The sequence below is a fragment of the Orbicella faveolata genome, unplaced genomic scaffold (assembly GCF_042242905.1).
Source record: "Orbicella faveolata isolate gen_17 unplaced genomic scaffold, um_ofav_v1 contig_25, whole genome shotgun sequence".
Classification (NCBI taxonomy): domain Eukaryota; kingdom Metazoa; phylum Cnidaria; class Anthozoa; order Scleractinia; family Merulinidae; genus Orbicella; species Orbicella faveolata.
The window spans coordinates 15,801,134-15,822,594 of NW_028301553.1; the positions used below are offsets into that span (position 1 = coordinate 15,801,134).

The following is a 21,461-nucleotide window of genomic DNA, read 5'->3' on the forward strand; positions in this document are numbered from 1 at the left end:
ACATCTTCGGAAAAACTCCGGTATGGACCGTCATCAATGGTTGTCATGGAAATAAGGGAAGCGGTCATCTCGGATCGAGAAATCAGACAAAAAATGGCCACCGCAAGTCAACACAAGCCTTTGCCTCTTTTACGCCGGCCTTTGCCACCCAAACATTCACCACCTCCGTCTTCACTCCGCTCCCGATCAGAAGATAAATATTCAGAGGCTGAAGATAATTACACAGTGTTGTCAAAATCGCCAGGGGTGTCAAGTATAAAGCGATTCGTTAGTAACAAGTCTAGAGCAGGAGAATCGAAAATGAGAGGAGTTAGGTTTCACGGTGACGTACCACTTCCAGTTACATCTGTGATCAAGCCGTTCAAAGCAAAGGGACCCGATCCTCTTCCACCAAGGCCTCCGAGAAAACCAAGAGAACTACCATCAGAGGCTTTTATAAATGATTCATACATAAGACCGCCTCCAGAATTTACGCTGAAAGACTTCGTGAAAAGATTACCTTCGAGGGCTGGATTAGATGAGGATGGGGAACCAATGCTGTCTGATCAAAACTATGAAAAATTAACGAACTGGTTTGCTGCCAATAAATCTTATCAATCTGCAATTCATAGTCTCGAAATAGACAGTGAGTATTAAAATTTTATTTCCATCGATTTATTCATCTTTGTTTCCTCGTGTAAGTCAATATTATAGACTTATTATATGAAAGCTCATTTATGGCACAGTCAAAGATATCACGACTGCACTGATTGGGTGTGCAGTTGTTTGCTGTTATATAATAGAAATATGGACTTGATCACAAGGATAATAAGCAGATGTCCAAAACTATGGACTCCTATTTGAAATGTGTTATTGTTGTTATTTGCTGCATGATTAAGCTTACTTGTAGGTCTCACAACCTAGATGAAAACTTTTGTTTATACAGGTGGTGTTAATGTTCCAGATGTTACTCCTAGAGTTCCAGCAAGACAGTTACTTATAGGTGAGAAACATTCTTAAAAAATTCTCATCTCTGCAAAAAAAGTTATGTTCATGGTCAAGGTGTTGTTTAGTCCATGATCACCATGAAGAAGGTCTGAGGGAAGCAGGAGTTTAAAAGTCAAATCCAGAACATGTGGGCAACTGTGAATCCTAGTAGATCAATAGATATCAAAGACTTCTTGCATCAAACTTGGTTCGTATTGGTTTATAATCATTACCGGTATATTGAGCTCTTGAAACAGTTCCAGATAAAGATCACCCCAGTTACAGGAATTTACTAATACCCCTCCCACAGAGGGACTTTTGGTTTGAGAGCCCCCCCCCCCCCCTCTCCACATCATCCCTCTGGAAATTTCAGTTTTAGTTCATACTTTCCTCTAAAACTTTTGACTTTTGCACCCCACTCCCCTTTAAAATTTCCAATAATCCTCCTTAGAATGTGAAGAATGATCATCGCAGTAAATTTTCCGATTTAAGTAATTGGAAAGAAGCCTGAAAAAATGAGGGCTTCAATGGGATTTGAACCTGTGACTTCTGCAAATACCGGTGCGATGCTCTACCAACTGAGCTATGAAGCCACACATTGGGAACGAGGTCAATTGATGGAGTTCATATCTTCCTGTGAGGAGTGAAGTGATGTGAAGTATATTTGAAATGATTCATATTTGAACTGCGGTTGTAGATGAAAGTGAAGAAAAATCATCGCAGTAAATTTTCCAATTTAAGCAATTGGAAAGAAGCCTGAAAAAATCAGGGCTTCAACAGGATTTGAACCCGTGACCTCCACGAATACCAGTGCGATGCTCTACCAACTGAGCTATGAAGCCACACATTGAGAGCGAGGTCAATTAATGGAGTTCATATCTTCCCATGAGGAGTGAAATGATGTGAAGTATATATGAAATAATTCATATTTGAACTGTGGCTGTAGATGAAAGTGAAGAATGATCATTCTTCACATTTTGTGTTTTTCGTTTTCTCAGAGATGCAATTCCAAGGAATGGATACTTCACTCTCACCTGACCAGGAAGTAGCATTCATTCAAGAACGATCATCCACTGTCTTCCCTGTGACTCCTGCCACATCAAAACTGACAATGCCTGTTTCTAGATATGCGCCGCTACCTCCAATAGATACTGAGCATGCCTCTGATGGTGACAGGGATGCTGTGGTGTCTTCCAGAAGAGATGATCATCAACATGTGCAGTATGAATATGTTCCTGTCAGAACAATAGGTCAGGTGACGACAGCAGAGATGGTTTCATCACCTCGGGCCAAATATGGCGAGAAAGTTGGATTGCAAAGTGACGAGATGCATGGATCAAAAGATTTAAGAACTAGATTTGTTTCAGTTCAGGATAATACTTTAGGAGGTGGAAAAGATGATGATGCACTGACAAGGGACAGGAAAGCGGACCCTCTTGTGTCAGAGAAACAGAAAACAGTTTTGAATGAAAGAACATTAACCCTTGAAATGTAAGTTAAAAGTACAGTTCAAGTTGGCAGTTTTCTTTTTCCCTAGTGACAACTGAAGTCTTCAGGCTGGACGTCCCAGCCACAAACAAAGCTCAATTTTTTTGTTCCATATTTCCATTCAGTGAACCAGCTGCAGCTTATCGGAACATGGAGGTCATTCTACATAGTTCACGGCCGGAATACTTCCAAGGAGAAGAATTACCAAGAACATCGTCATCATTTGGTTTGTATTATTACAATACTTCAAAATTACCAAGAAAATCTCAACTGAATGACTGCTTCTTCTCTGGGGGGTACTTCCTATAATGGCCTATACAGTGAGGCTCCTCCCAAAAGGGGTACCGTTTTCAGGCTTCATGTATATAAAAGGGTAGGGTTATCACAAGTTGAGGTATGTGAAAGGTAGGGAAATCTGTCATTCAGTTTATTTTGAAGGACATTTACTGGGTAATTAAAATATTTTGAATGGACAGACCTTATGGCTTTAGAATTTCATTTATTGGGCACTTCATGAAAATGACAAGAAGACTTCCTTTTGAAGCAATTTATCCTTAATACAGGCCAGTTATTCAAGTATGTGAAAGGGTACCTTTTTTCAATTAACGGTACACAAAAGGGGTTCCTTTTCTGTCAAAACGGTATACAAGAGGGTAAGGGGTTGGACCTCAGGGCAGAGCTTCCCTGTATAGAAGTTTTTAGAGTACCCTACCCCCATCTCCCCCAAGGCTTTTTCATTCAAAAAATGCACTTCTTTGACTAAGAGTGTGTTAGCAGCATGCTGCCAAATGCTTATATATATATTACAGTACAATTTCTCTTTATTTGAACGTGGTAAGTACCTAATAGAGTATCTTTTAGGGGTCAAATAAAGCTCAAGCCACACCCACATTAATCTCCTTTATGGGGTAACTCAAATTTTTCAACAAGCATCCCCCACCTCTTCACATTGGTGTGCCCCCAGAAGCTTCACATGATGACAAAATGCTAAGTTGTTGGAAATCTTTAGAGAAGTTCAAATCTCATCCAATTCCTATCTGTTATCATGTCTAGTGAGTACTGATGCTTATGATGCTCAGATGTCTCCAGTGGAAGCTGTGATTTTAAATACAATGATGATGGAGTCATCAATGCTGAATCTCAGAGCACATTTCCTTAATCACCTTCCTGACCTCAGTTCACTGGCGGGACTGCTGACTCATCTGAATCTTTCCTTTAACGACCTCTGGGTAAGCTGCAATCAGTGCTTTGGTATTTTGAAATACATAACTCTTATTTTAATTCATAACTCCACAATAAAAAGTCTTGGGCTACCTCTCAGGAAGGTCAGCCTTAAAAGGTCCACAGCAGGAGCTTTTTTGGTACCTTTTAGGGTATTGAGCTAAAGAAAACTATGACATGAGGTAATGTGTTGGTTTAAAATTATTGGCACGTCTTAGGGGTGAAGAAAAGTTCAAGCATCGCCCATGAAACAGGATCTTGGTACCTCTTAGGAGTTCTTTTGAAAATTTCCGACGAGCACCCCCGTCCTTTTTAGAAGGGAGTTTCTCCCTGGGGAAATGACAAGGAGTACAGTGGAATCCCGATTTCTCGAACCCTCAGTTTTTCAAACCTCCTGATAACTCGAGACAAAAGTTGCTTCCCCTTCTCAATTGAACACTGTAATTTTACCACCAATTTTGCAAACTATCCGATTTTTTGAACCAATTTTCGTTTCCCTTGGAGATTCAAAAAAATCGGGATTCCACTGTGTTACTATTCTTATGGCCCATGGCAGGTTAACCCTCAGTATTTGCCCAGTACACATCTAACTCCTAAGTGTTAAGTGATACTGTGGTAGTTAAGCGTCTAGCCCAAGAATGCAGCAAAAGATCCATCTATTTACTTGACGTTCAACACTGCCACGCTAGCAATAACACCAGGCTGAGCACACTTTCCGATCTTTGTTTGATAAATATCATTGTCTTGTTTCTTTGTTAACTTGAGAGATGTTGTGTTCTAGGTCTTCCCTTCAGAGATTTTGGAGCTGACAAACCTGGTATCACTAAAACTAAGGAACAATCCCATTAAAGAAATTCCTCGGGGTAAGTAACTTTACACTGTTTATATCCTGTGAAGTGAGCTTTTGTTGGCAAGTGCACTTTACATTTTAGTTTGCAGGTGAAAAATATACATGTACCGTTCATGTAAACAAATTCTTAGGTCAGTGCTTGAGTTTGATGGAGATTCTTACAAATATTGACCTGCCATTTTAATGTACATTGTGCATTAAAATGTCATTTGTCAATGTAGCTGCAAGGAATGATTGGGTTGTGAAAATTTTGCTTTCTGCTAGTCTAAAGATGTAATCAAACGAGAAGGGCCTGGGTGTAAGAAAGGGCCCATCTTAACTGTTCCCTCCCATCCCTCATTTTTTTTTTTGATGGTTTTTAATAATCACTTCATGTAATATTATTTTCAGGTATAAAAAGTCTGAAGAGACTTATCGTGTTTGAGATTTCTTTCAATCTTCTTACCTCCTTACCCTCAAGGTTGGTTATGACTTGTTTTATAGAAAATATTTATAGTTCCCCAAAAACGTGAAAGCAGTGCTCCCTAAATGCTTCCACGTTTGCATGCACCCAAATCAAAATCAAAATTCAGTGCTGTGTAGGAAATTTAGACCTCACTTATTTATGCCCTACATTCATCGAGACCGTAGAAATGACACCTGTCGCCTTTTGCAGTAAAACCACTTGCTTCGCTTGTGGGTCAACTTGTGTATTTAGCGGATAGAGGAAGTTCATTTTTCTGTTTTTCAACTGAGAAAATTTTGTTAGATCTCTGTAGTAATTGTCATTCAAACTCATTTCCAAGTGAATGCCAGTAACTAACTGTCATTGGTGTTTTATTAGTCTCTTTCAGTTAAAGCATCTTGAGATGTTAGACCTAGCTTACAACCGTCTTTCATTTATCCCGTCAGACATTGAGAACCTAAGGTAAGCAACAAAGAACACGAAAAGATCAACTTGCCGCTTAATGATTGGCGGATTGGCCCCGACCACACTTATACGCTTTTTGAACTACCGTTTTCGTCTCAAAGAAAACGAAGCAGAAGCAGAATATTTTCGCCAGCACTTGCGTTTTCGTTTGTTTTCACCTGTCTACACTTATTCGTTTTCATTCGAAAAAGCATACTTTTTTATACGTTTTCGCCCGTTTTCGTTTATTTCGTTTTCGCTTTTTTGGCACGTTTTCACCTATTCAAACTAGAAACGGAGCGTTTTCAAAACGATGCGTTGTCAAAAGGCTCCTCTTTTGAAACCGTTTTCGAAAACTTCCGTTTGGATCAGCGTTTTCGGTCGTCTTAGAGTGGACGAGAGGCGAAAACGCATCAAAAGTATGCGTTTTCGTACGAAAACGCATTAGTGTGATTGGGGCCTAAGTCGATGAGCCCCCTTTTTTTCTCGCATTTCTGACACAAAAAACCGCTGTATAAAATTGAAAAAAAATCTATGTGTCAGAAAATTCCTGAAGGTGGCTTACCACAGTTTTGATGGATTATAACAGCCCAACTTCTAATTCTTTTGGAAAATGTTCCAAGATGTTTTTCCTTTCTCTATTTACTATTTACTTAAGTCTTTTACCATTCTATGTGAAACTTGAACAAATTAAACGTCAACAAATGGCCAAAATGAACGACCGAGTACCTAAGGAGAGACTGGGCACTAGCAGGTTAAATCACGTTTTTCTCAAAATCTACCCGCATGACCCCACCTCAAAATTTCAGGAATAAGAAATTGGCTCGGATTTAACATTCATGCAAAGTAAAATAAAGATCTGTAGGACAGATTTTTCGCAAACTAAGAAAATGTAAAATCAAAAATAGCTCAAAATCTGTCTTACAGATTTTTATTTTACTTTGCATGAGACAGATTTTGAGCTATTTTTGATTTCACATTTACTTAGTTTGCGAAAAATCTGTCGGACAGATTTTTATTTTACTTTTTGTTTTGCTTTGTCTGTGTCAATCTATAGAGCTCTCAGGGAATTAAATCTTGAAGGCAATCAGCTCGGAGCCTTGCCAGTCGGAGCGCTGCATCTGAACCTCAAGTACTTGAAAATAAACAACAACTTTATGCATCCTCTGCTGTGGAGAGAGACTGCTACCAACCAACCTCAGGTTAGATAAGAAGTCACTATCGTAATTTATTTTGTGACTTGTGTTTGTGGCCGATCTAACGCGCGTTCTAATTGGCTAACTGTAGGGCATTATTCTCCCGTAATGCCCACGGGCCAATTACGTGCCTGCAAAGACAGAGCAAAAAGCCGTATAATAAACAACTTATTAACCTCGAACGTTCGGTCTTTACGGGAAAATCTCAAACCTTGGCCTTGTAGTATTGACCTAGCTATCGCTCGGTCAATACGACATGTTCTCGGTTTGAGATTTTCCCGTAAAGACCTCACTCTCGGTTAATAAGTAGTCAGAAGTACACTATAAGTAGTAATATACGGCAGATGTGGAATCCGATTGGTTAGTTCGTTTTTGCTGTAGATTTTTTGGTTAGTGTCCTGGGGCTGATTTCTCGAAAGCCCCAGAAACTTTTCAGGCCCGCAAAGCCATTTTTAGTTCATCTGTATCTAAAAACAAAGAGATTTATACGTCTCAAACTTCTTGTATAAAGGGAATCTCTGTTGATATTAACCCTATGAGCCCCAATTACGCATATATGCGTAATTAATGGTGGTGCCCTTTGTACCACTTGTGACGTCATCAATTTAGGTGTCATCAGATATTCTTGGTAAGCAGATAGTAGGGGCCATGTTGCAGCTCTCGTCAGGTCTCACACGAATAGCTTGAAACCCTTTGAGAGGACAATAGAAAAAACAACAGAAACAATGCCCCCCTAGCCCCAAAACAAAAACAGCTGCTGCAATGACGACAAATAGAATTACAAGCTTACGAGAACTGCTACACTACTGGATAGTAGTACTAGGCTAGGCCTTTCCGTACAATGGCCAGGTTTAGATATCTACGACATTCCGACGTCGCAAATCGAAAAACAACGTTATCACTTTTGGTGCAAAAACGGTGGTAAAATGGTCCACTACGCCTATGATTGATCAAGGTCCATTTCTAGGCTTCGCCCGTAATTAACATCCAACTTTTCACGGCAGCCAGAAAGAACATGCTACGCAAAAGGTAGCCAGAGTAAAAAGGCCTAGAGAAAAAGAAAGGAAAGGGGCAACAAACAATTGAGAACGGTTAATGGCAAAAAAGAAAGTTTTGGCTTCTGGGCATGTCCGGAATTGAAATATTGCTCAATTTTGTACCTAATCCTCGAAAAAATCTCTCCTTTTTGTAAAAAACAGCTTTCTTAGCAAAACTTAGGCTTATTTAGCGTCATGGCAGCCAAAAAACCTGACTGAACGGTTAAAAACGGTATTCTTTGGCGAAAGTTTGGTATTCGAAGGCTTAAGAACATGTGAATAAAACGGCTCCACAATCATAAGGTTTGAAATTTTGCTATTGCTTTCTGGGTACGAAAACTTTTCGGGAATTTACTCTCACAGTGCGTTTCTCCATCTAGGAATACAAACCCTGACAAATTCTGGGGGGACCTAGCAATGGACTAACACCCCACCCAGGAGGAGTATAAATCTCTCTTTTTTTGTTCGACGTTACAGAAACGAATTACTGCGCCTTTCAATAACATGCGGACTCTAAATTCAAAGCTCAACCGACAAATGCGTTTTTCGCTATCGTCAATCAAATGTTCGGCGGCTCCTCCCAGCTTCCGACTACTGCTGAGCGCGAGGTAATCAAATTGCTGAGCACAGTTCAGACAACGAAACAGTGCTCGGCAGTAGTCGGAAGCTGGGAGGAGCCCCCCAACATTTGATTGGCGGTAGCGAAAAACGCATTTGTTGGTTGAGCTTTAAATTTAGAGTGCGCATGTTATTGAAAGGCGCAGTAATTCGTTTCTGTAATTTAGAGTCCGCATTTTATTGAAAGGCGCAGTATTGTTCACAACGCCTTAAAGTTTCTTACGTCATAATCTCTGCGTTTTTTTGTTCTTGCCGATTCAAGAAATTTTCTGTATTGATGAATAAAATCGTTATTCTTAATGTGAGTCTCATGTTGTTTTTCTGCAGCGTCTTGGAGACTTATCAGCTCTAACTGTGTTCAAAGCGGGAATTCACATTAAGACTCGCAACTTACCACCTGCTATAAAGAATCTTCTAGACGAGTAAGTACACGTTGCTGGTGCGGTAGAGCAGTTTTCAATTGAGTGTCGTAAAACCAAAACCAAAGTAATCACTCCAGCCAGTCACAAAGGACACAGGTAATACAGAGAACCAATCAAAACCCGAAGTAATTACATGTAGCTGACGCAAAGTGCGGGAAAACATGTGCGCGCGAGCTGGGATTGGTTTTGGTTTTACTTCTGATTGGATGAAAAAGTGGCGCGAATTTTTTAAGCCAATCGTGTTGCGTAGTTGATGTAAAACTAATTACTTTTCGACACTCAAATGAAAACCGCTCTATAAATATAAATTAGTTTGGGAGGCCAGTTTTTATGAAGGCTGTCTCGTTTAACAGAAAGTTTGGCAGATTGCGGTGAGTTTCGAAATCCCGGAAAATGTTTAGCTCTTTTCAAGAACAAAATTTTACAACGTAATTATCGTCCAAGGAAATCGAGAAAACAGCGATTGATGAGCATTGGTAACTCCGACTACTTTCTCTACTTTCATGGGTTTTGAAATTTGTCGCCCCACAAAGGAATCGTTTGCATCCTCGTAGTTATCCTCTGTTCCCGATAACTTACTTTCATTTGTATAACACTGTCCAACAAATTCAAACTGTTAACTGTCGTGTCCACAGGTCACCCAAGCGTAATATAAGAGTTTGTGTGGTGAACTGTGGCTGAAATGTAAGAGTTTGTATGGAAATTAAACGATGACATTGAAATCAATCAATTTATGGGTAATTTACCGAATAAAGACTCTTGTGACACCGTAGGATAAATAAATCAAAATTCGCTCAAATCTCGTTTTAACTCTCCAGAATGAGAAAAAATGACACCATTGAATGTTGAGGAGTCTTGATTGATTTCAATGTCATCTTCTAATCTCCTTACAAACTCTTATATTTCAGCCACGGTTCACCATACAAACTCTCATATTACGCTTGGGTGACCTGTGGTCGTGTCAAGCCCTGGCCAAACGGACTCGCAAGTTTCCTCGCAAGTACACACAAGTCTTTAAAAACATTTTAATGCAGACATATCCTGTATTCATTGGCTAATAGGTTGTCATGACAAAGAATGGAGGTCACTCAACTTGCGTTGACTTGGGTTGGGTGGCGAAACGGTGAAAAACTTGCGTCAACTTTCGTGCAAATTTGATCTCGACCAAAGTGAGCGCAAGTCATCGCAAGTCATCGCAAGTCATCGCAAGTGCACGCAAGGCCTGGCCAAACGGAGTCTTAAGTAGACCCAAGTTTCAACTTACGTCTACTTGCGAGTCCTTTCTGGCTAGGGCTTTAAACGTGTCCATCTAACCTCTCACCATTTCTTTCTGTCTAGTTACAGCCGCTGTGATTGCTGTGATGGTCCGATGTTTGGTCCAGGAGTGAGAGTAATCAAGGCTCCGTCTGTCATCTTCGGCGTCAAGAATCTTCCATTTGTTTTCAACGCCTGTACACAAACCTGCAGAAGACAGTTCAGTAGAAACTCTGATTCATTAAAGCTTTGGATACAGAGGAACGCGCCGCAGACTTAAGCTGAGTTCTAGTTTTGGAACGAAATATAATAAATGGAATTAAAAGGATGAGACTCGGACAGGGTAGCGAGGCTAATACGAAGTGTTATTCTCTGAACCGGATCAACTGAATAGGAATTTAGAATTTATGGCTTAGTGACTTTTAGTCGGAGTGAAGATGAAGATTAGAGAAACAATGTAACTCATAGATATTAACCCGAAATGGTCACCCAACAAATTGAAAGTATTCTGTACGTAGACGGAGTCTTTCCTATCTTCACCAGTATATAAAAAGTGTATTTTTGTAAAAATCCATATTTCAAAGCAATAAATAAATTACGTAATAAATAAATTGTGCAATAAGTAATGGTAATAGGACTGAGTGGAGTCCAACTCGATCTGTTATCATAAGAGTGATAACAAAATCGGACCCCCGCACAGCGGGAGTCCGATTTGTTTATCGCGAGTATGATTACAGACCGAATTGGACGACACGAAGTCTTATTACCAATTAATCATAAAAATTACAATTTCCGAGAAAAGAAGAATAGCCAAGTTATGAAAGAAAGGGAAAATTTGCATTAAAATACCTACAAAGGAGATGTAAACATTCTAAGGACACCGCGCCTCCTACCGACAATTAGGCGCCAAAAACACAAAAGCAAGGGCGCGCGCACGCACGTAACTACAACCTTGAATGTGATTGGCTTATTGAACTGTCCGATAACAACTTGACAAGTGAATTAGTAGAAAATAGGAGTTTTTTAAACCAATCACAATCGAGGAAATTGTAATTTTTATGATTGTCTAATAAATTGTTATGTTCATGCAAGTTCTAGCCCTTGTGTATTTGCTTTATCTTCGAGCTCTCGGTCTCTTCGGTCAGTGGAAAGGCGGGCACTGTGTGTAGGAGACAGCAAAATAATACTAGCAAACTGGGACGAGCAGAGGATCTTGGGTCGACTCTATTTCGAATGCATAACTTTTAAAATATATGGAGTAGAAGGAAGTACAGTTGAACCCCGCTATTTCGGACTCTCAGTACTAAACGACTGACGGGTTAATCCAAGGGAAATGGTTTAGAATTCGAAACTCCCATAATCTACAAGCTAACCTCTTAAGAGGATAACGTGTATGTTATCAAGTTTTATGTGCTAAGCATTGCCTAAAAGCAGTGTAAAAGCCCCTGAACAATCCCGGCGGCGTTAGCTATACGTTCAGCTGGACTCAAGAAACCGGCAATTACACGATCTTCGGTGCTTGTCACTGGTATATGATACACTTGAAAACGTCACCCTGAACAAGCAGAAAACAAGGTCAACGATAGTACACCGTATATAAAACATAATTTATTTGACGCAACTACCTCGTGCGTTGTCACTTTTTACAGCTCTTCTTTAAATTAATGTAACTATGTACAAGTCTTATTGGGACACGAAAATGCCTGAACTAGCAACTAGTGGGGAGGATTACACGAAAGTTCTAGCGCCGACGTTGGAGAACTGATCCTTAGTTCACGATCACTGTTTTCTCCTGTTGACTGCTGGGAGATGATGCTTATAACCGAGCCTTCTTCCCGGCATTCCTTGCTCTCTGCAGGTGAAGCGGCAAAGGAATCTTGTCTAGTCGAGGGTAGTTAGGAAGGCGCATAGCATTCTGGGCACGATCTAAAACGATACTAAAGAAACAAAAAGTGCGTTAGAAATTCTAATTAATAAAAGCCACGTTGTGTGTGAACAAAATAAGAAGACCGAGTGTGTTTGTTCTTCTTATTCTTTTGCTTGAACTTATTATGTTTGTCTGTGCATCACCTTTTGACACTAGAGAAACCAGCCCATTACACGGCAATAGTCGTGTAACATCGGCAACACAGTCCTTCAAGCTGGTTTTCAGTCGCGGTCCCATATAAGGACAGTAAGCTAGAACAACCTCGTTCCTGGGCGGGAAAGAGAGAGACACTGGGGACAAGGCTGCAAACTAGATACGACAACTGTTCTAACGAAGATTGTCATGGTATACTACAACACGTTATGTTTTATTCAACTTTCTCGCAGTGGTTCTTGTTACTTGTCTGGTTTTTCGACACAAGTCACAAGCCACTCTAGGGCTTACTTTACAAACTGCTTCACTTCAGCAAGGTGCATCTCATGACTGTCTCTACCGCTGGGTGGCTTTGCTTTCATGACAGCCTGAAGAAAGAAAACAAATAAATCCATTGTGACAAGATTACAACTCATACCTTAGTCGCTGCTATAGCAAGCACAGTGGACGCCTTAAAGGAGCTTAGTCACGATATTTGGAGTTATTTAATTACCTTTTAATTGAAGGAAACCTGAAAATAATAGTTTTCTAAGATAGAAAAACACTGAAGGGAAAATGATAAACCATAAAGGAACAAGGATGGTTAAGGATGGAGACGATTGACACGGATTACAAACGCCAAACTTGAAAAATTTGGCTTAACTTTTCAAGATGCGCGACCCGTGACGTAGCTCCTTTAAAAGAGAAGCCTTGGCAGCGGATAAATTCTGCTAAAGGAGTGTGATCATTTAATATTTCTTGTGGTAAATCCACATTTCAATTCCAGTCTCTATGTCTTGTGCAGAGCTATTCCCAGTACACCTCCGACACGTTTGACGAAATCGCCTAAGTCCCAACTGACACACCTAAAATTCGGGCTCGCTAAACTTCGTTTTATTAAAAGCTGAGGCTTTAAACAACCGAGGTCAAGCAATGAACAAAATCTGGTGACTGTTGGCTATCTATACATGCAGCCTAGGAATCCTGATATCTTTTCTTAATATCCCGTTGTATCTACTGTGTTGACGTGCGAGAAGACACCTCCAATTCAGTGAACAATTTTCAACATTTCAAATGAATCCATACCTTAAGTTTTGCTCCAACATTAAACCGGGCCGTATGTTTGCCGTGATTAAAAGTGAGAACAGTTTTATTCTGAAATAACACAAACAATGAATAGTTAGTATTGTTTAAACGGAAAGAAGCAACACATTAGCTCCAAAAATTAAGCTTAGGATTGCCGAACAATTTGAAGATAAGGAGAAGATTTTCATGATTTCACCAGTAATATAGTTTACAAACCTAAATGGGGGAAAATATTGCTTAGAATGACGTTTCAACAGAGTTTTATACCTCAAATTTCACAGAAAAATACTTTATTTTATCGAAAGTATGGTCCTCGTAAGAAACAAAAAACATTTAAAGTCACTGCTTACCTGAGAAAAACATCTGATTGACAGCTGTTTGGTAATCATGAACGTGATTGGTTGAAAGGGCGGAGCGTGCACGTGCTCTTTCAAATTATGCCAGAGCCACTTCTTTTTCTTAGTGCCGTTTTTATCCAGAAGAACTCCGAAAAATGGATTTAAAACGAGTCTAACGAAGAAGAGAAAGAGAGAGAAACAACATTCAGAGAGAAGCATGTTAGTTAAAGATAAGAGATGGAACAAAAATCCATTCGCCATTTCCACATCCATCATAATACACCTAGTTTGCCCCCCAAAATTCTGCATAACCTTTGTTTCCCATTTGTCCTGGATATCACAGTCGTCCCAAGAGAAACTGAAGACAATGATTATGCAAAATACTTGGGGGCAAACAAGGTGTATTATGGGGGATGTGGAAATGGCGAATGCGCTAAACGGCCAACGAAAGGAAAAAAAAAAACCTCCTCCAATCCTTTTATTTAATTATGAGGATTAAAATAAAGATTGTTAGATTATCCTCATGGCTTTCTTTTTCCTTTTCTCTTTATAATTATTGCTACATGCATCCTGTTGCTATTTTATATTCTGCCATCAAACTGCAATGAAATAATGAATATATTCGCACAAAACGACCACCATGGAAGGAATATTTTTTACAAAAGGAGGGGGCACATCGAAGGTTTTAAGCAAAACAGTTGGTCGAATAGTTCACCACCTTAACAAAAATACCTTTTAATACCTGACAGCTCCATTTCTAAAATAACAAGTTCCATGTCCGGATGGTTGGAATATTCCTAGCATCTGGGAAGGGTTTGATTCATTCTCTTCCTCGTCCTAAATCAAAACCAAGTGTTATTTTTAAGAATTATTTTCAACCTTTTGACATAACACGTGGGATCGGAATATGTTACAGTCTGACTGAGATCAATTGAACTGCATCACCACTGATGAGTTCCTCTTCCGCGCTAAGGACACTCGAAACTAAAAGAATTTTAAAACTACCCGCAGCGAAAAATAGGTCCCAAAGGTTTCTGTCAAAGCAGAAAACAACGGGGAAGGTGACCTGCTGAAACTGACGGACGCTGGAGGAATTTGTAAACCTAGCTTAATTTCTCCGGTTAGCCGGCCTTCCGTCCACACTAATCCGTCACGAAAACGGAGCTTTTCGAAAACGTTCTTCAAACCGGAGGAATTGGAAAACGCCGGCCTGCGCTTTAGTGTGGACGGAAAACATTTTGAAAGCGAAGCTTTTCGTAAACGATGACGTCACCATAATCATCATAGTACCCTGCCCCGGCGTGGTGTGGACGGAAAACATTTGATGCATTTTCAGAGTGAAATCTCCGTTTTCAAGTTCCTCCGGCGTAGTGTGGATGGAGAACATTTGAGGCGTTTTCAGAGTGAAACCTCCGTTTTCAAATTCCCTTGACAGGCCTAAGAAAAAGAGTGTCTGCTAAGGAATGCGGTATGTGTGTACATATTTGAACGATGGACACGGCAAACAACATTCGTTTATTATGTGCTTCGTATATTTTCTAGCTATCTTGTTTGGCTTTTTCAAACTCAAGCATTTTTTAGAGGAAGATTAAATTGCGGTCATCTCTAAGGAAACGTTCTGATATTAAAGTTCTGCGTTTAAATAAACTGGCCAAAAAAACTTATAAGAGACATAACTCCACTCAGCTCCTTCACGAAAAAAAAACTAAAATCTGAAAACAGCATAAAAGTCTTGCATTTAGTTCAAATTATTCTGGAGAACTTAAGTGATTTTTGAGTTTGGTCTTGTCTTTAATAGCGCATGCGAAACATTTGCAAGTGTTGGTAGTTTGATTGGCTTGTTCCGCTGTAAATCCTGAGTGATTTCCAACACGAAGATACCTACACTCGCGCATTTCCTCAAACAACTTGGTCAGTTCCATCATGGTGAATTTATTGATGTTAGTTTTCTTCTTTTTTTCACTGATTGTTCCAAGCGAGTCTCGCAGTTTCTTCCACTGTCCTTTAGTTCTTTGGTGACCTTCGTCTCTCTCTGTTGTGCAGGTAGAACAACGAGAGCCTTCGCTTGTATGTGTTAAATCTCTCGTCTCGCCCTTTAGAATCTGCGTTTCTTTACTGCCTTGTCGGCTGGTCATTCTCTCCTCCGCGATATAAGGCATCGAATGCTGAACAAATTCGTCTTGAACATCATCTGTCACAGTTCTGACGTACGATTGATTTGCTAATGATGAATCATACTGTTGTTTTTCAACAGAACCAAACGCGGCTAAGTCACTCAACTTTCTAGCTCTTCTTTTCTCTTTCTCTACATTTTCAAATGCTTCACGGGCTTTGTCCGCCTGTCTATGTTCGCTAATGCGTCGCTGTTTTTTGCTCTCTTGAAAGAACTGACTGCTTTTCGCCAAAGTTATTACCGGGGGTAGAATTCGAACTCGTGATTTGGACTTCTTCTTTCGCTTGGAGCCTTTCCTTTGTTCCGATGCGATCTCTGGTGGTTTAAGTGGGTAGTTGACCTCGGGAGACCTATTTCTATGAGCGGCTGCTAAAGTCACTGGAGAAACAGCTTTCACTAAGGTGACGCGCCTTTTCCGTTGTTTATTCTCCTCTTCCTGTACGTCGGTATGTCTTGTGCTTTGCGCTTGAGACGATTGATCAAAAAGCATCGCTGGAACAAGATTCTGCTTCGCTCGAAGAAACTTTTCTTGTTTCAGAGACCATGTATTGAAACTTCTCCTCCGTTCACGTTGTATCGTGTTCATCGTAGTTCTTAGATCAGTCTCTCTGCTTCTGTTGATACTCATTGCTCGGCGAACCGAGTTGCTAACCTTCTCAAGTGGATCTCTCAACTCGTTGTTCATATTTTTTCCTGTTACTTTCAGACACTGGAAATGTCACATATCTCCTTTGTTAGCCCAAGTGTTTTCAAATATCGTTTTTCACCACTATTCAGTACAGAAACAAGTTGATTAAGTTTCCTAAACTATGCGATCAAAGCCGCGATTAAGCGACTTAGGAATTAAAGATTTTTATTAAAATTTGTCATCTCGGATCAGTTTTCGTATTTGTATGGCTGGTGTTGAGCAAACAGTGATCTTTTCTTAACATTTTCCTGTCACTCAGGAAAATTAAAACTAAAACTATGGAAGATTAAAAAGCACAACCCAACTTAAAGCTGATAATCGAGCCGATAATGAAAACAAAAGGATTTTCCTATAAAAGTTTAACAGTGATCTTCGGGATTTCTGAAATTAAATTAATCGTGTTATTTTCCATTTGTCCACAACAAAACATTAATTTTTTTACTCACGTAGACAGATAGATATTCAGGAAAATTAGACTAATCGTAAACATGAACAAACAAAAGCGCTTTAGCATACCAATACAAGGCGCTGTGACACTTCGTTTAGACAGTGTGATTTGCTAAAACGCAGAGGTTTAAAAGACAGGAAGTAAGGTTTGTCAGTTTCTTTTGATTGGTAGATTTATTGTACGAAAAGAAGGCAAGGGTTTGTTGGATGACAAATTACGCGACAAGGAAGCGCTAAAGAATATATTTTGGACCGTTTAGAAACTCAAGAAAAACAGAAACTTGAAGGAACTTGAAACCGAGTGCCGATGATCGGCCACTTTTCGCTGCAGGAATTTTGGCATTAATATCGGTTTTCCTTGCGACCTCTAGCTAGGTCTTTGTTGATTTTCCCTTTCGTTTACACCTTGCATTATCCCTTTCTTACTTCTAAGAGTACTGAGTCATCGACCAACCTGGTTCCCGGGCTCTCGCTCTCTTTTGCCTCCGTTGATCGAGGTTGAATGAGTGATCGACATGCGTGTCACGTGTCTTCGTTGACGCGCTACATGTTCCGACCGCTACTAAAACTGCGGGCTCATTGCTCGTTCCAAATTCGTTGCTATGCAACGAAAATCGAGTAACAAAACTAAAACTTTGCTCTTTACAGCTTCTGCACCCCGTGACTGAGATACATGTGTATACTTACATCAAATACTATGTATGTAAACTTTCCCTTTTCGGTAGCAGTTATCATCACAGCAATGTTACCGCTTGGATAACTGAGATATGAAGTTAAGAAATAATCCATGTGATGAATGGACATCAAGACTGTATGAAAGGCAATGCTGAGTGAAACCCCTATGCAACAGACTTTTTCAAACCATATAACTTTCAGGGTGTACACCTCTGACTACTAACACCCCTCCCCTCTGCTTAAAGTTCCCAACCAGATTTTGACAAGCTAAGAGGACCACAGCCCCCTTCTATTGTCTGTGTTGTTTTAGATCTTACATTCAAAGCCTTACAGTTACTCAGTTGAAAGCAATACCATCTCGGTGAGCCTTGACTTTTAAATATTTTTCCAAAAGCAAGTAGGGGGGGGAGGGGTACGCCTGCTCCCCCTCTAGCTTTTCATGACAATTGCTAAGACCCCTCCCCCTGATTTCCTGTTTCCATCCCTGAATTTCTTGAGTTTCAAATGAACATAAAGACAGCCACAAAATCCAAGAGCATTTTGTAAGACTTGGTATCTGATATATTTGTCTGGCCAACTGTACACTCGAGTTTCACATTAAACAGAAAATTGCCACCCTTAAACTTTCATAAAAGGATACTAGCAGCTTCCAGTACCATCTGGGAGAAGCAAAAGAAATCTTTTGTTTTCATAAAATCTCTCCAGGAATGCTTGCTTCCTGGCCTCTGTAAAGAATTTCAATAAGGTAAACCAGAAAGGTAGGGGTAGTGACCCAATGGTTAGTTTGCTAGCTCAGGTTGTTCGAAAGGTGGATAACGCTATCCACCAGGTAAATTATTCAATATCCAGTGGGTAGCGTAGTTTGTTTCGTTAATACTTATCCACTGGATAACGATTTATCTGGTGGATAGCTTTATCCAACCTTTGAAACCCCCCCCCCCCCCGACAAGGGGAGGGGGTACTCCCAGAAAAAATTGGTGGGGGTGTGCGGCGGCCGCTTCCCAAAACCCTTACCCTATTTATGACTAAAATCTGCAATTTTTCTTTACACTATTAATGACCAGGCCAAAAATTCGATGCCCTATTTATGACCATGGTGGCTGACATAGTAGCCTGCGAACGTAGACGTATTTCCGGCTGTCGCTTATCTCCACCGAAAATAACGTCTGCGAACCCGAACCAGGAAACGATTTCTGTGACGTATTGACTTTTGTTTCTCTTTGGCCAATCAGATTTCATGATAGAATGAAACTCGAGTGCTCCTCGCAGCGAATACCTCGCGCAGTTGTTCTGGGGCTACTTGAGCTAAACTGTAATTGGCTTAAAATTCCTACGTCACAAAAATCGTTTCCTGGCTCGGGTTCGCAGACGTTATTTTCGGCGAAGACAAGCGACAGCCGGAATACGTCTGCGTTCGCAGGCTACTGACACAGTTGTCCAAGACATAATTTTTGAAGCGCTTTTGTTTATGGTCTTATCGATAATGATGGAAGAGTAGCTTCTTCTAAAACACAGAGCTAATTCAAAACTAGAGTACAAAAACCATACCCTAATTAAGAGCAAAATGGCCAAATCGATGCCCTATTTATGACCAAAACGGCTGAAAAATCATACCCTTTGGGGCCGCACATACCTATATACCCCTCCCTCCCTCTCCAGGGCACAACCAGGGCCAAGACTCTGGACAGAGTGGTCTGGTTTTGAGCCCTACGCAGGGTCATTGAGTTGTGTTCTAGGGCAAGACACTTTACTCTCACAATGCCTCTCTTCACCCAGGTGTATAAAAAAAGTAACGACAAAGTTTAATGCTGGGGTTAACGGTGTGATGGACAAGCATCCTATTCAGGGTAGAGTAGAAATTTCCTAGTCAGTTCATGTTATAGAAACCAGAGAAAAAGAGAGGCCTGATGGGCCACTGAGCTCGAATGTAGACGTCACCTTTTAAATCAATAAGTTTTGGTCAAAAGCTTCCCCACTGTTTGTAGAACACTGTCTGCCTGAGAAGCAGTAAAAGGATGGTAAATAAATCTTAGACTAAAGAATTTAACCTTTCGGGAATTCAGTAAGTTTTGGACAAGCCGTGGTTGTTCGAAGGCTGGATAACGCCATCCACTGGATAAATCATCGTCCACTGGATGAGTGTTAACAAAACAAACCATGTTATCCACAGGATAGTGATTTGGGCCGCACATACCGTGGTTGTTTGAAGGCTGGATAACGCCATCCACCGGATAAATTACCGTCCACTCATCTGAATCTTTCCTTTAACGACCTCTGGGTAATCTGCAATCAGTGCTTTGGTATTTTTTAATACATAACTCTTTCTTTATTCGTAACTCCACAATGAAAAGTCTTAGGGTTCCTCTGACGGTGTTCAATCTCAAAAGGTCCACAGCATGAGCTTTTGAAGTACCTTTTTAGGGTATTGAGCTGAAGAAAACTATGACACGTTGTCTAAGAATTGGTACCCCTTAGGGGTGAAAAAATGTTCAAGTGATGCCCATGAAACAGTATCTTGGTACCTCTTGGGAGATCTTTTCAAAATTTCCGACAAGCGTTGACGTTCAACACACTAGCGATAACTCCAGCACACTTTCTGTTCTTTGTTTGATAATTTCATTTCTAGTTTCCTTGTTAACTTGAGAGATATTGTGTTCTGGGTCTTCCCTTTAGAGATTCTGGAGCTGACGAACCTAGTATCACTAAAGTTAAGGAAAAATCCTATTAAAAGAAATTCCCCGCGGTAAGTAAGTTTACACTGTTCATATCCTGGGAAGTAAACTTTTGTTGGCAAGTGCACTTTTCATTTTAGTTAGTAAGTGAAATATACTGTTCATGTAAACAAATTCATAGGTCAGTGCTTGGGTTTGATGGAGATTCTTACAAATATTGACGTGATCATTTTAATTTAAATTGTTCATTAAAATGTCATTTGTCAATGTAGCTGCGAGGAATGATCGTGTCGTTAAAATGTTACTTTCAGCTAATGTAAAGATGTAATCAAATGAGATGGGCCTGGGTGTAAGAAAGGGTCCATCTTTACTGTCCCCTTTCACCCCTAATTTTTTTAGTACCTTGGGTCCCCAATGGTTTTATGGTTTTTAATAATCACTTCATGTAATATCATTTTCAGGTATAAAACGTCTGAAGAGACTTACCGTGTTTGAGATTTCTTTCAACCTTCTTACCTCCTTACCTTCAAGGTATGTTATGACTTGTTTTTTATAGAAAAGACACATAGTTCCCCAAACACGTTGTGAAAGCAATGTTCCCTAAATGTTTCCACGTTTACATGCACCCAAAATATTTGGTACCGGAAGAAAATTTGCTTCCGAGTAACAAAAAATGTGATTTTTTATTTCGGCAGAAACGTTTTGATGTCGCAGCAAATGTTTCCTGTTTGTACCCTAAGGAATTGTCCAATTTGGGAAAACATTGTTTCTGTCACAATGTTTTCTCGTTTGCAGGACCTCAATACAGTAGTAAAATTTTCTGACGTTTGAGAGCATGGTATGGTTTGTTCAGATATTATATATATGAAACGCAAAGAAAAGAAAGTTTTGAAAAGCATTTTAATTGTCGCATTTTCTGACTAAATGGACATTGGTGAGTTGTAAAAAGGTAAATTGGCACATCGTGGCATTTCCGTTGACGAAATTCTCCTTGAAGAAATATTTGGTCGATCACGTACTCACGATTTTGCATATGAAATTTTCCTGTGAATTTCGCTGATAAATTTTCGGTGCTGTGTAGAAAATTTAGACCTCGTTTATTTATGCCCTACACTCATTCAGATCGTAGAAATGACACTTATCGCCTTTTGCGGTAAAACCACTTGCTTCGCTTGTGGGTCGAATGTGTATTTAGCGGATAGAGGAAGTTCATTTTTCTGTTTTTCAAGAACGTTTTCTTAGATCCCTGTAGTAATTGTCATTCAAACTCATTTCCAAGTGAATGCTATTAACTAACTGTCACTGGTGTTTTATTAGTCTCTTTCAGTTAAAGCATCTGGAGATGTTAGACCTAGCTTACAACCGTCTTTCATTTATCCCGT

The 21,461-nt window shown here is 40.0% G+C and overlaps 2 protein-coding genes across 2 annotated transcripts; one reads left to right on the forward strand and one right to left on the reverse strand.

Annotated features, from left to right (window-relative positions):
• Nucleotides 1-10: 10 nt before the first annotated feature.
• On the forward strand, nt 11-11,032 carry LOC110052705 (uncharacterized). Its single transcript, XM_020758866.2, has 11 exons — nt 11-625; nt 926-982; nt 1,965-2,457; nt 2,580-2,680; nt 3,508-3,683; nt 4,457-4,538; nt 4,916-4,985; nt 5,349-5,432; nt 6,472-6,616; nt 8,593-8,687; nt 10,026-11,032. The coding sequence occupies exons 1-11, from the start codon at nt 37-39 to the stop codon at nt 10,219-10,221; spliced, it is 2,088 nt and encodes a 695-aa protein (XP_020614525.2). The 5' UTR covers nt 11-36; the 3' UTR covers nt 10,222-11,032.
• A 1,108-nt stretch (nt 11,033-12,140) lies between these two features.
• LOC149109139 (glutamate-rich protein 6B-like) lies at nt 12,141-17,486 on the reverse strand. Its single transcript, XM_089294879.1, has 5 exons — nt 17,420-17,486; nt 14,167-14,261; nt 13,437-13,596; nt 13,087-13,155; nt 12,141-12,389 (listed from the first exon to the last, which is right to left on the reverse strand). Exons 1-5 carry the CDS (start codon nt 17,465-17,467, stop codon nt 12,309-12,311), a joined length of 453 nt encoding a protein of 150 aa, XP_089151005.1. The 5' UTR covers nt 17,468-17,486; the 3' UTR covers nt 12,141-12,308.
• Between the last annotated feature and the right edge of the window lie 3,975 nt (nt 17,487-21,461).

What these genes read in the sequence shown, in the direction of transcription:
- LOC149109139 (XM_089294879.1), bottom strand. Translation starts at nt 17,467, where the DNA reads ATGATAACTGCTACCGAAAAGGGAAAGTTTACATACATAGTATTTGAT. An exon ending in TTACATACATAGTATTTGAT is followed by an intron (nt 14,262 to 17,419) that starts GTAAGTATACAC and finishes GTTTTGATTTAG; the next exon opens with GACGAGGAAGAGAATGAATC. An exon ending in CAATCAGATGTTTTTCTCAG is followed by an intron (nt 13,156 to 13,436) that starts GTAAGCAGTGAC and finishes GTGTTATTTCAG; the next exon opens with AATAAAACTGTTCTCACTTT.
- LOC110052705 (XM_020758866.2), top strand. Translation starts at nt 37, where the DNA reads ATGGTTGTCATGGAAATAAGGGAAGCGGTCATCTCGGATCGAGAAATC. An exon ending in AAGAACATCGTCATCATTTG is followed by an intron (nt 2,681 to 3,507) that starts GTTTGTATTATT and finishes TATCATGTCTAG; the next exon opens with TGAGTACTGATGCTTATGAT. An exon ending in TTTCCTTTAACGACCTCTGG is followed by an intron (nt 3,684 to 4,456) that starts GTAAGCTGCAAT and finishes GTTGTGTTCTAG; the next exon opens with GTCTTCCCTTCAGAGATTTT.